The following is a 12,639-nucleotide window of genomic DNA, read 5'->3' as shown; positions in this document are numbered from 1 at the left end:
CGCACAGCTGCACCGGGCAATCGGACCGAGTGGGAGGCCAGGTGGACAGACAGACGGTGGAGACAGACACGAAGACGAAGAGGAGGGACAGGGAGACAGGCGACCGCAGCAAGGAGCCACAGATTCCTTGCCCAGGGAGCCCCGGCCCCGCGGGGGACCAAAGGGGACAGGCTTGCCGTGCAGCTGCCGAGGCCGAGCATCCTCCCACCTCTGCGCAGTCCTGCCTCCTCTGCCACTGCCAACTTCCCTTAGCCGAGACACGCGGGGTGGCTGGAAGGGCGGAGGACACGCCTGGTCCCCTCACCCACACCTCATGGCCGCCGTCGAGGCAGGGGCGCAGGCCACGTTCGGAGCTTGGGACTACGGGGTCTTCGCTCTCATGCTGCTGGTGTCCACCGGCATCGGGCTATGGGTCGGGCTAGCCCGGGGCGGACAGCGCAGCGCCGAGGATTTCTTCACCGGGGGCCGGCGCCTGACTGCCCTGCCCGTTGGCCTCTCGCTGGCCGCCAGCTTCATGTCGGCGGTACAGGTGCTGGGCGTGCCGGCCGAGGCCTACCGCTACGGCCTCAAGTTCCTCTGGATGTGCCTGGGACAGCTGCTCAACTCTCTGCTCACTGCCCTGCTCTTCCTGCCGGTCTTCTACCGCCTGGGCCTCACCAGCACCTACCAGGTACCAGGCAGAGGCCCGGCAGCGTCAGGACCTGCCTGGCTGGGAACGCAGGGTCGCGGCGGGGGAGATCCTGAGGCTTTGAACTGCTGTGCAGGGGGCCGCAGGGGGCCGCAGGCGGGCTCCTTAGTGCTTTAATGTGGGGGCCCCCGGGCGGACAGGTGGCGAGGGTTCTGGGAAGAAGCCCCAGGCACTGGGGCCAGGGGCAGGAAGGAGGAAGAGGAGCCGGCGTCCGGATTCTCTCTGGTGGAAACCCGGTCAGGGCGTGGCCAGGCTCGGCCAGGGGCGCACTCACGTGCGAACAGGCACACACTTGCAACCCACATGCCTGAGCTTGCGTACACCCGAGTGCTCGCCGGGCGGCGGGCTCCGGATTCGAAATCCGACATCTCCGCTTCCTCCTACCTTCGGCAAGGGGTTGCCTCTCTGCTCGTGTTTCCCAAACGTCAAACTGGGCTAATTACAGGACCTCCCTCCAGGGCAGTAGGCAAAGTGATTAAAATCTTGACCAGTGTACGGTAGGCAGCCAGCTACAGGCACTGTCTGTATCTTGCCAAAGTTGACTCAGAGAGGCGGCAGCCCCGGGGGACAATCAGACATGAGTGGGAGTGGGTGGGGCTGATGTGTACACACTTGATGGCTCAGTCCTCCTGGGCACACGCCATGTGCACAGGCGCGGGGATGGCGCGTGTGTGCAAGTGTGTGCGGATAGGTCGGAGTGTGTGCTCCTGGCGGGAGCCCCCGTGGGCAAGAGTGCGGAAGGCGCAGTTGCCCTCCCGAGGGCGGGCAGAAGCCAAGAGGGCCAGTGAAGGAACCCAGACGCTTCGGGCCCCTGGGTAGGGCCTGTCCAAGTGACCATGAGCCCTCGGCTCCTCCTTGCAGTATCTGGAGCTGCGCTTCAGCCGCGCTGTGCGGCTCTGCGGGACACTGCAGTACCTGGTGGCTACAGTGAGTGGCCTCGGCCCCGCCCTCGCCCCCAGGGTCCAGCTCGGGTCAAATCTTGGTCGGTCCCGCCCACAGCCCTCTCCCTTCCCTCACGACCCCGCCCCGTGGGTCCCGCCCCCACCCCGCAGAGCCTTGCCTAGGCCCCGCCCACAATCCTTCTGGCCCCGCCCCCAAGAGGCTCCATCTATAATACAAGTTTGGCCCACAGGCCTCTCGCATATGCGCTACCCGAGCCCGCCGCGACCCTACATGGCCCTGCCCATCTGCCCCCAGTCACGTACCCCAACCACCGTTCTCCCCCTCTCTCCTAATGCCTTCTTCACCCAGGAGCCCCCCAATCCCCCCGCCCCTACTCACCTGCCCCTGCCCTCTACCTGCAGATGCTGTACACTGGCATCGTGATCTACGCCCCCGCGCTCATCCTGAACCAAGGTTTGACTCGGGGGAGGGTGACGGGGAGGGGACAAAAGCTTAGAGACTGGACCAGGGGAAGGAAGGGGCAGCCCTAGGAGAGACTTGGGAGGGAAGTATCCTCCTGGAGAGAAGAGGGCCCAAGACAGTGGAGGCCAAGTTTACACCCTGCACAGCGGCCTAATGGGAGGGTCTCCTTGCAGTGACAGGGCTGGACATCTGGGCATCGCTCCTGTCTACCGGAGTCATCTGCACCTTCTACACTACTGTGGTGAATGTCCCCCTACCCCCACCCGACGTGGGGCTCCATGTCCACTGAGTGGGAGAGACTGTGGGCAGACCCATCCACTCCCTACCTTCCCTTCCTCCGGAGGAAGCCTGTGTCCCAGTTGGGCCTACTTCCTCATCTTTATTATGAAAGGTGATTTGAAAAGTTTATTGCTGAAAGTCCAAGGACAATCTAGCTTCAGGCATGGCTGGATCCAGGGGCTACAACAGAGTCCTCTGGGTCCCTCTCCCATCGCTAGGGACCTCATTAGCTCCAGGCTTCCACCCCTTTTGGCTTCCTTCCAGCAGCAAGTGAGTTCCAGTTTCAGGATGGGCTGGCTGAAGTCCCAGAAGGGCTCTGTTTGGCTGGCTCCGGTATTCTGTGAAGGATGAGCCATTCACAGATGTTTGGGTAGCTAGGATGTTCTGATTGGCTATTCCTGGAGCTGGGAGCAGGGTTAGCTTCACCCAAATGACCTGAGTGGGGGGGAAGGGGCTTCTCCAAAGGAAAATCCAGGGGCTGCCAAGACAAAAACATGAAGAACATGCCAAAGACATGAAGGCTGGATGGGTAAAAACAACAGCTAATAATAACAGTAGTAGTAATAATGATAATAATGGTGGCAGCCATCACTCACTGAACACTTGTATGTGCCAGATGCTCTTCCAAATATTTTTCTTGTATTAACTAATTTAGTCCTCACAATGATACCCTGAGGAAGGTACTGTTATTACCCCCATTTTACAGATAAGGAAACCGAGGCAGAGAGGGGTATTGGTCTCAGCCACTGCTGGAGGCCAGGCCAGGTTGGCCCCAGCCAGGTCCGCCACCTGACTCCTCCCTCCTACCTCTGCCCTGTCCTGTAGGCCCCAGACAGATTCCCGTCTGACACCCTGTCTCCCTCTCTGTCACATCTTGCAGGGCGGCATGAAGGCTGTGATCTGGACCGACGTGTTTCAGGTCTTAGTGATGCTGAGTGGTTTCTGGGTTGTCCTGGCTCGCGGAACTATGCTCGTGGGTGGACCTGGGCAAGTACTTGAGCTTGCCAAGAACCACTCCAGGATCAACCTGATGGAGTAAGTGAAAACATAAAGGGGGATGCTGCCAAACGATGGAGCTGACATCTGTCTGCCCTGGGAGAAGCCAACCAATGCCTCCTGCTCCAGGAAGCCCTCCTTGCTCCCCCCCTCCAGACTCCCCACGGACAGAACCCTGGCTCCCCCTCTCTGTACTCCCATAGCCCCCATCCCTCCATCTGGCCCAGTCTTCTGCACCACCCCACCCCCTAGCCCAGACTGGGGACTGCAGGCTCTCTGAGCTCCCAGCTGAACATAGAAAAAATGTTTTCTGAATGCATACATGGATGATTCAAACTCCTATTCACACTTCAGAACCTACCCCAAATATCCCTTTAAGGCCCATAAGGTCCAGAATGGCTATCTGGGGCACTTTGGGAAGGTGAAGTCAGTGTGGCATCCCCACATGGCTGACTTGCCCTGCCCTCATCCAGCTTTGACCTGGACCCAAGGAGCCGCTACACATTCTGGACTTTTGTTGTCGGTGGCACATTGGTGTGGCTCTCAATGTATGGTGTGAACCAAGCACAGGTGCAGCGCTACATGGCCTGTCGCACGGAGAAACAGGCCAAGCTGTGAGTATTTGGGAGAGGCAAAGCGGATACCTCGGGGACGTGCTGCTCCCCTCCCCTTCTGAGACCACCTCTCCCCCCAGGGCCGTGCTCATCAACCAACTGGGCCTGTTCCTGATCGTGTCCAGTGCTGCTGCCTGTGGTATCATCATGTTCACGTTCTACCTTGACTGTGACCCTCTCCTGGCAGGGCGTATCTCTGCCCCAGACCAGGTGAGTCTGGTCCAGGCTCCTAGGCCACTTCTATCTACCCACCCCCACTGTGAACCTCTGGATGAGTCTCTGCGGGTGAGAGTGGAAAAGTAGAGACAGCCTGTGCAAAAGTCCAGAGGCAGGAAAGAGCTCAGCTCACAGGAGGATCTGGGAGGTGATGGGAAGCCATGGGAGGGAGTATGGGAGGGGCATTTCAGACTCCCTGAAGGCTATCAAGGAGGAGATGGGACCATGGTCCATCATGAAATGATGACATTAACCATAATGACCCTCTCTCATGTCCCAAGTGTCTATTCTGTGCCTCATGCTGTTCCCTTCACAAGCAGTTAATTTCCCATCAAATCTTTCAACACGTGATGAGGCCAAGGTTGCCATGGCCCTTGACTTACAGATGAGGAAACTGAGGCAGGAGGTCGCGGGTAGAGCAATTGCCTGAGGTCCACAGGCAAGTCAGGGGCAGCACCAGGGCCAAGACCTAGACCTGCACACCCTGGCGGGATCTCTGACCCTGAGGTTCAGAGCTGGCAGAGGCTGCAAGACCATCCCATCAGATCCTCCTCTGGGGTCAGATCCTGGACTGTCTGACCGTGTAACCTCAAGCAAGGCGTGTACCTCTTTGGTCTCACTGGCTCCATCAGTAAAGTGGGGATGACACAGGACCTTGCCTCACTCAGGTCCCAGGGCTCTTTGCATGGTATCACAAAGTCAATCAACAAACACACACACGCTAAGTGCCCACTGTGAGCCTGGTCTGTACAGGGTGCTGGGGACGTGCAGTGTAAGGACAGACAGAAGCCCCTGCCCTTGGGGTGCTGCTGTCCTGGAGGTTGACCCCTGATTCCCCCCAGTACATGCCCCTGATGGTGCTGGACATCTTCGAGGACCTGCCTGGAGTCCCTGGGCTCTTTCTGGCCTGTGCCTACAGTGGCACCCTCAGGTGAGTGGCTCAGCTTGCTCACTTGGCCACATCTGAGCCCGTGGGTCCTCCTTGTCTGTACCAGCCACTCCCCTGTGGGATGGAATGTTCTGGGCATGTCCGTCATTTACTGCTCAGTCCCCATCAGGTGGGCTCTGTCAAAGGGCACACCCTGGGCATAAGGACCCCAGCTCCGGAGTCTTTACCTTCTTATTGCCCGGCAGGGCCACACGAGACTCCTTTCCCTTCTTTCTGTCCTCCATCCCCCAAACAAATGTTTGTTAAGCATCTATGTGGCAGGTACTGCTGTTCTAAATACTGGGGCACAGCCATGGCCAAGCGGTCCCCCATTCTTGCCCTCAGGGGCCTTACACTCTGGTGGTTTCAAATCTTCCGCAGCTTCTGGCCTGCTCCTGCTGTGACCAGAGTTCCATGTGACTGTTCTCTGCACCCCATTATTGCTCTGTAATGAGAACCTGTGTCATTTGTGTCCTTGGTCATGGGTGTCCTTGCTCCTGCGAGGGTGTCTCAGGTCTATGGGGTAGTGTGGGGATGTGGGCATCTCCACTCCTGAGGAATTCTGTTGCTCCTGCCTCTGCCCCTGGGCTGGCTGGGGGTCCTGGCAGGCCAGATAGTGTGGGCAGCTGGGGGCCTCCCCTAGCAGGTAGGCCCCAGGGGGGGTGTGGCCAATCCCTTGATGTGGCCTGAGGACACCCCTCCTCCCTCCCTTGTACCCGCCAGCACTGCATCCACCAGCATCAATGCCATGGCTGCCGTCACTGTGGAGGACCTCATCAAACCTCGGCTGCCGAGTCTGACCCCCCGGAGACTTGTTATCATCTCCAAGGGGCTGTGTGAGTTGGGGGGACCTGGGTGGGGGGCCAGGGCAGCCTCTCCCCGCTGACAGTGCCGTCCCCATCCACTACAGCGCTCATCTACGGCTCGGCCTGTCTCACTGTGGCAGCTCTGTCCTCCCTGCTGGGGGGCGGCGTTCTCGAGGTGAGCCCCGCTCCCCACCCTGCCCTAATCTCCCCAAGAAGTGAGGCAACATCCACGTTGAAATGAGGCTCCGAGAAGGTTATACATGTCAGCGGCAGAACTGAGTTCTGACTGATGCCACAGGCAGGATACTTCCTGCAGCCACCTGGCCAGAAGTGGGGCGGGGGGGTGGCGGGGGTGGGGGGGGTGGGGGGGGGGACACGACACAGCTAGGAGGGGGAGTGGTGGTCTGGGGGCAAGAAGGGCCTCCTCCTGGCCTGGAGGTGGAACCAAGTTTGTCAAGAGAGAGAATCAGCATCTTTGGGAGAGAGGCAGGCACAAGGAGTCCCCTCCCCTTTGGGGAGTCCCCTCCCCTTTAGGGCACAGAGGAGTCTCAAGGTCCACAGTAGAATTCCCCAGGTCTTCCTTTCCCAGCGGGTAAACTGAGGACAGGAAAGGTAGGAGAGCTCTGCTCTCAGTCTCACCCCCACCCACTCTCCCAGGGCTCCTTCACCATCATGGGAGTCATCAGCGGCCCCCTCCTAGGAGCCTTCATCCTGGGAATGTTCCTCCCCGCCTGCAATACGCTGGTGAGTGGGGGCGAGCGAGGTGAGGGGCTGGGAGTACCCTCCACTGACACTGGGTCCCCCATCAGGGCGTCCTGTCCGGGCTGGCGGTGGGCTTGGCGCTGTCGCTGTGGGTGGCCGTGGGTGCCACTCTGTACCCGCCTAGCGCACAGTCCATGGGGGTCCTGCCTTCATCGGCCGCCGGCTGTGCTGTGCCCTCGGCCAACGCCTCTGGCCTCCTAGACCCGCTTCTCGCTGCCAACGCCTCCAGCAGGGCCTCCAGGTGAGCGAGCAGGTCTGAGCGGGAGGTGTGGCCAGGGAGGGATCCTTCAGCTGAATCCCAATTGAGAGGAGGAGCGGGGAGCAGGAAGAAGTGAGGGAAGGGCATTCCCAGCAGAGGGGAAAGAAAGTGCAAAGGCTCTGAGACCAGGGTTCAGTTTAATCTTTTTTTTTTTTTTTTTTGGCTGCGTTGGGTCTTCGTTGCTGCGCAGAGGCTTTCTCTAGTTGTGGCGAGCAGGGGCTACTCTTCGTTGCGGTGCACGGGCTTCTCGTCGCGGTGGCTTCTCTTGCTGCAGAGCATGGGCTCTAGGCGTGTGGGCTTCAGCAGTTGTGGCACGCGGGCTTAGTTGCTCCGGGGCATGTGGGATCTTCCTGGACCAGGGATCGAACCCGTGTCCCCTGCATTGGCAGGCGGATCCTTAACCACTGCATCACCAGGGAAGTCCCCCAGGGTTCAGTTTAGTGCATTCCAACTATGGTGAGGTTGGGGTGGATTTAATGGGAGGAGTAAGGATAGGAGATGAGGTCCAGCCAGAGGAATCTGATTCTTTTCTTTCCAAATTGAGATATCATTTACAGACCATAAAATTAGCCGTTTAAAAGTGGTTTTTAGTATATTCTCCTGGTTATACAATCATCACCACTAACTGAAGAACATTTTCATTACCTCAAAAACAAAAACAAGCAAAACAAAAATAGACCACAAAATAAAACTCTGTACACTTTAGCAGTCACTCCGCATTTCCACCTCCCTCTAGCCCCTGGCAACCACTAATCCAGTTTCTGTCGCTATGGATTTGCCTATTCTGGACATTTCATATGAATGAAATTGTACACTATATGGCCTGTTGTCTCTGGCTTCCTTCACTCAGCGTGGTGTTTTTAAGGTTCATCCACACTGTAGTGTGTATCAGTGCTTCATTCCTTTTATGGCTGAGTAATATTTCACTGTATGGGTGGATCAATTTTATTTATCCTTTTTTTTTAACATCTTTATTGGAGTATAATTGCTTTACAATGGTGTGTTAGTTTCTGCTTTATAACAAAGTGAATCAGTTATATATCAGCTGATGGACATTTAGTGCTTGTGAACAGTGCTGCTATGCTATTTGTGTACAAGTATTGGTGTAGACATATGTTTTCATTTCTCTTGATATATACCTAGGAGTGGAATTGCTGGATCATATGGTAATTCTATGTTTAACTTTTTGAGGAACCACCAGACTGTTTTCCACAGTGACTACATCATTTTACATTCCCACCAGCAATGTATGAGTGTTCCAATTTCTCCACATCCTCTCCAATACTTGTTATTTTCCCCTTTTAAAAATTCTAGCCAACCTACTGGGTATGAAGTGATATGTCATTGTGGTTTTGATTTGTGTTTCCCTAATGACTAATGATGTTGACCATCTTTTCATGTGCTTACTGGCCATATTTATATCTTCTTTGGAGAAATGTCTACTCAGATCCCTTGCTCATTTTTAAACTGGGCCATTTGTCTTTTCATTGTTGAGTTGTAATTTATATACTCTTTATATCTTTATAATTCTGGATATTAGATCCTTATGAGATGTATGATGTGCAACTATTTTCTCTCATTCTGGGTTGTCTTTCATTCTATTGACAGTATCCTTTGATACACAAAAGTTTTCCATTTTGATGAAGTCCAGTTTATCTATGTTTTCTTTGTTTTGTTTTGTTTGGCTGTGCTACGTGGTTTTTAGGATCTTAGTTCCCTGACCAGGGATTGAACCCCCCGCCCCACCCTCAGCAGTGAAAGCAAGGAGTCCTAACCACTGGACCGCCAGGGAATTCCCTCTGTGTTTTCTTTGGTTGCTTGTGCTTTTGCTATCATATCTAAGAAACTATTGCCAAATCCAAGGTCCTAAAGATTCACAGCTGTTTCCTTCTTAGAGCTTAATTTGGTTTGATTCTGAGGGCAATAGGGGTCCATGCAGGGTGATGAGCAGTAGCAGGAGGTGATCTGAGTTACATTTTTTTTTTTTTAATGAGGCTTAAGTTACTGTTTTTTTGTTTTTTTGTTTTTTTGTTTTTATGGCTGCGTTGGGTCTTCGTCTCTGCGCGAGGGCTTTCTCTAGTTGCGGCGAGCGGGGGCCACTCTTCATCGCGGTGCGCGGGCCTCTCACTATCGCGGCCTCTCTCGCTGCGGAGCACAGGCTCCAGAGGCGCAGGCTCAGTAATTGTGGCTCACGGGCCCAGTTGCTCCGCGGCACGTGGGATCTTCCCAGACCAGGGCTCGAACCCGTGTCCCCTGCATTGGCAGGCAGATTCTCAACCACTGCGCCACCAGGGAAGCCCTGAGTTACATTTTAGTAACGCTCCCTCTGCTTGTGTGTACAGAATGCCTGAGGGTGCTGGTGGGATAGCAGCAGGGAAGGAGAACTGGCACATGTCCAGATGAGCGATAATGGAGGACTGGGCTGGGTCGTGGGAGTGGAGACAGGAAGAAGCAAATGGACTGGGAGTGGATTTTAGACTCAAGCTCATCTCTCCCTCCCCCAGCCTCGAAATGGACCCTGATCAACACACCTTGGCTGACAGCTTCTACGCCATTTCCTATCTCTATTATGGTGCCCTGGGCACACTGAGCACCGTGCTATGTGGAGCCCTCGTCAGCTGCCTGACAGGTAAGGAGGGCGTGTGGCATCCTTAGAGGTCATCCTGACCATCCCTCTGCCTCTAGGACCCACCAGACAGGGAGGGAAGGAAGGATCCTTCTGCCAGCCAAGTGGCCACTGCGTGCTAGCCGCATCTACACCCTTTGTGCTGCGTCACCTTCAGGACAACCCTCCACCTCGTGGGACTTGTCCTATTTTGCAAAGGCAGAAACAGAGGCATCCCCTATCCACCTCTCTATTCCCTCTTCGCCCCCCAGAATTAAGTCTTTGCTAGAGGAAGTCGGGTAGGGCCACGAGACGCTGTCCCTGGTGCTGATATATCTTCTCATCAAGGCCTTAGCAACTCTGCGCTCCTCCAGGAATTCTGAAGCTCATGGAGAAGTGGAAAGAGATCAAAAGAAATCAATAGAGATAATAGGACCTGTTCTCGCTTCCTGAGTCTCAGACTTTACATTCACCAGGCCTTTATTGAGTCTTTCTCTGTTGGGCAATATTCTAGACGATAGGGACATAGGAGTGAATGGACCATGGGCTGGACGCTCCTGGCCATCCACTGTTGTTCTATTACAACCCCTCACTGTATAGATGAGAAAACTGAAGCCCAGAGAGGGGCAGAGGCTTGCTAGTGTCCCCAGTGGGTCACTATCGGATCTCGGATTGGAAACCATCAGAGCTCTCCCTTCCCCTCCCCAGGGCCTGGTCTCCAGTCCCCGCCCCCCACCCCTCGCTAAATAATTCCATTTTCTCTCTGCCCCCTCAGGCCCCACCAAGCGCAGTGCCCTGGGTCCTGGTCTGCTGTGGTGGGACCTCACACGGCAGACAGCATCTGTGGCCCCTAAGGAAGAAGTGGCCACCCTGGATGACAGCTTGATGAAGGTCAGTCTCAGGGCTGTGCTCCCGGAGTTGGGGGAGGGGCAGTGAAGTGGCTTCGGGTGCTCTGTGTGTGGCCATAACTCAGGGAAGTGACAGGGTGAGTCACCATCTTTGTCTTTCTCAACTTCTCCTTACCTCCAGTGGAAAGACTCAGTTGGGAGCTAATGTGTCTTCAACACTTTCTATTACCCCCTTTAACAAGCACTGAGCAGAATTCATTTTCATTGTATCTGTTTTTACAATTACTTCCAATCTATGGCAAGTGAAACTTGTTTGTCTTTTGGTGTTGATATAAAGTGTCTCCTGAGAATAAAATTGCTTAATTCAAAAGTGAGTCAACTTAGGAAAAATCTTACATAAGAAACACCACAGGGAGTAGACCAACCTTGGCCAAAGCCGTGTGGTTGCTATTGGAATGTCCTGAGTTTAAGAAACACTGTCCCTGGGGGGTCTGATCCAGGCCTGCTCTTGCTTTGGATTCCCTGTTTCATTCCCTTGTTTATTAAGCACTTGCTGTGTACCCAGACCCGTACTGGCAGGAGCAGAAGAAAGCTAAACCAAGAAAGGAATAGGATCTAAGCAGGTGGTGAAGAGTAGGAAGAAAATAAAGCAGAATACTATGATGGGGATGGCCTCTTGGAAGAGGTGACATTAATAGAGTCCAGAATGAGAAGGAGACAGCCACAGGGAAATCTGAGGGAAGGACATTCTTGGTGGAGGGCACAGCAGGTGCAAAGGGTCTGAGGCCAGAGCAGACTCAACGGTGAGAGCTGGGGAGGGAGGGGATTTGGCTTAAGTGTTTTAAAGCTCCCTCCAGCTGCTGTGGGAAAATATTTATTTTCTTGAAGAACAATAAGGCAGAGTCAGAGAGAGGAGGTGGGCAGGCATCCATGGAAGCACTGATGGCCTGGACTGTAGGTGACACGGGCGTGGGGGAGAGAAGTGGATGGAGGTTTTGGAGGCAGAAGGGACAGGACTGACCTATGCACTGGGCAAGGGGATATTGTGCAACTCTGCCCAGGTTCTGTCCTCCCAGGCCCTCTGTCCCCAACTGGAGGATATCTGAGCTGACACAGCAGAAGTGGTCTTTATGACAGGGTCTTTCTTCTCTCCTTCCCCCAGGGTGCTGAAGAATTGCCCCCAGGAGCCAAGAGGCCTCCTGACTTCCTGCCCACTGACGAGGACCATCAGCTCTTCCTGGGTCAGAAGGAGATGAATGGAGCTGGCTCCAGGACCCCAGGCAGTGAACATGACAAAGGTCTTGACCTGCGAGAGACAGACCTCTGAGACAGTCAGGGACTGACCGCCTGGGATGGAACCCCAGGGGAGCCAATCCCAGGCCATGAGCCGATGGTCTTGGGCTCCTGTTGGCTAGGCCACATCATATGGAAATAAGCTTGGGACTGCACGTCCCTGCCCTATGGGAAGAGGTGAAGCCCCACCTCCAGAAAGTCATTTTATCCTGCTTCCTCCTTCCAGCTGGACCCCCAAAACAAGTCTTAGATGCTGCACCCCTGCCCACTCCCCCAAAACAAGGCCAGATATTTCTCTACCTACAAGAGAAAGATGTTGGAGTCCCCTCTGGACAACATGGGAAATCCCCAGGCCCAACACTGGGGTCTGAGAAAGACCCCAGTTCTTCCCTGGGAAGTATCTGAACCTTAGCAATGATTTTGGAGGTCCTCAGGCCCAACCCCTTGTGCCCACTTCACAGGTAGGGAAACCAAGGCCTGGAAAGGGGCATTGACTTGGCCGAGGTCACAGAACAAACCAGAGACTCATCGAGAGTTGGACACCAGCTCTCCCTCCTTCATCCCTTCCCTGTTTTCCTCCCTTTGGCGGGACAGACGTCACATGGCCTCTGTTCTTGTGGGGAGGAGGGGAGGAGAAAAGAGGAATAATGTTTTCAGCCTTCCTTCTGTGCCTGGACACTTTACCCATCTCAACCATTAAGGACCATGAGCCCACTTTACAGAGGAAGAAACTGAGGCTCAGCGAGGTTGCCTGAGGTCGCACAGTGAGTTGGGTCAGGGCAGGGACAGACCTGGGTGCTGCGTGATGCTGAGGCTCTGTTGACGATGTGTTGCTGGTATACAGGCGAGCTCACGTACCAGAGACGCGTCTGACCCTTGGTTGGAGACTTCATCCATGCACATCAAGTAAATGGACTCTTGATGTTCTGTCTTCTCTGAAAAATCATTCTGGCTGTCACCCTAGATCTCCTCAGTCAGAT

General features: G+C 54.9%; 1 protein-coding gene across 1 annotated transcript; it reads left to right on the top strand.

Annotated features, from left to right (window-relative positions):
- Nucleotides 1-313: 313 nt before the first annotated feature.
- On the top strand, nucleotides 314-11,693 carry SLC5A5 (solute carrier family 5 member 5). The gene is made up of 15 exons (XM_068534733.1): nucleotides 314-670; nucleotides 1,550-1,615; nucleotides 1,993-2,044; nucleotides 2,227-2,294; nucleotides 3,213-3,367; nucleotides 3,802-3,942; nucleotides 4,023-4,152; nucleotides 5,001-5,089; nucleotides 5,810-5,922; nucleotides 5,997-6,067; nucleotides 6,550-6,636; nucleotides 6,702-6,895; nucleotides 9,418-9,542; nucleotides 10,294-10,409; nucleotides 11,529-11,693. The coding sequence occupies exons 1-15, from the start codon at nucleotides 314-316 to the stop codon at nucleotides 11,691-11,693; spliced, it is 1,929 nt and encodes a 642-aa protein (XP_068390834.1).
- The last annotated feature ends 946 nt before the right edge of the window (nucleotides 11,694-12,639 follow it).

This window comes from Eschrichtius robustus, chromosome 2 (assembly GCF_028021215.1).
Source record: "Eschrichtius robustus isolate mEscRob2 chromosome 2, mEscRob2.pri, whole genome shotgun sequence".
NCBI classification, from domain to species: Eukaryota; Metazoa; Chordata; class Mammalia; order Artiodactyla; family Eschrichtiidae; genus Eschrichtius; species Eschrichtius robustus.
The sequence above is the reverse complement of the archived record's forward strand: the minus strand, read 5'-3'. Positions and strand labels throughout refer to the sequence as shown.

Bases quoted from the DNA above. Each gene is read 5' to 3' on its own strand.
- SLC5A5 (XM_068534733.1), top strand. From the start codon at position 314: ATGGCCGCCGTCGAGGCAGGGGCGCAGGCCACGTTCGGAGCTTGGGAC. The intron at 6,896-9,417 runs GTGAGCGAGCAG...TCCCTCCCCCAG, and splicing joins GCCTCCAGCAGGGCCTCCAG to CCTCGAAATGGACCCTGATC. The intron at 10,410-11,528 runs GTCAGTCTCAGG...TCCTTCCCCCAG, and splicing joins TGGATGACAGCTTGATGAAG to GGTGCTGAAGAATTGCCCCC.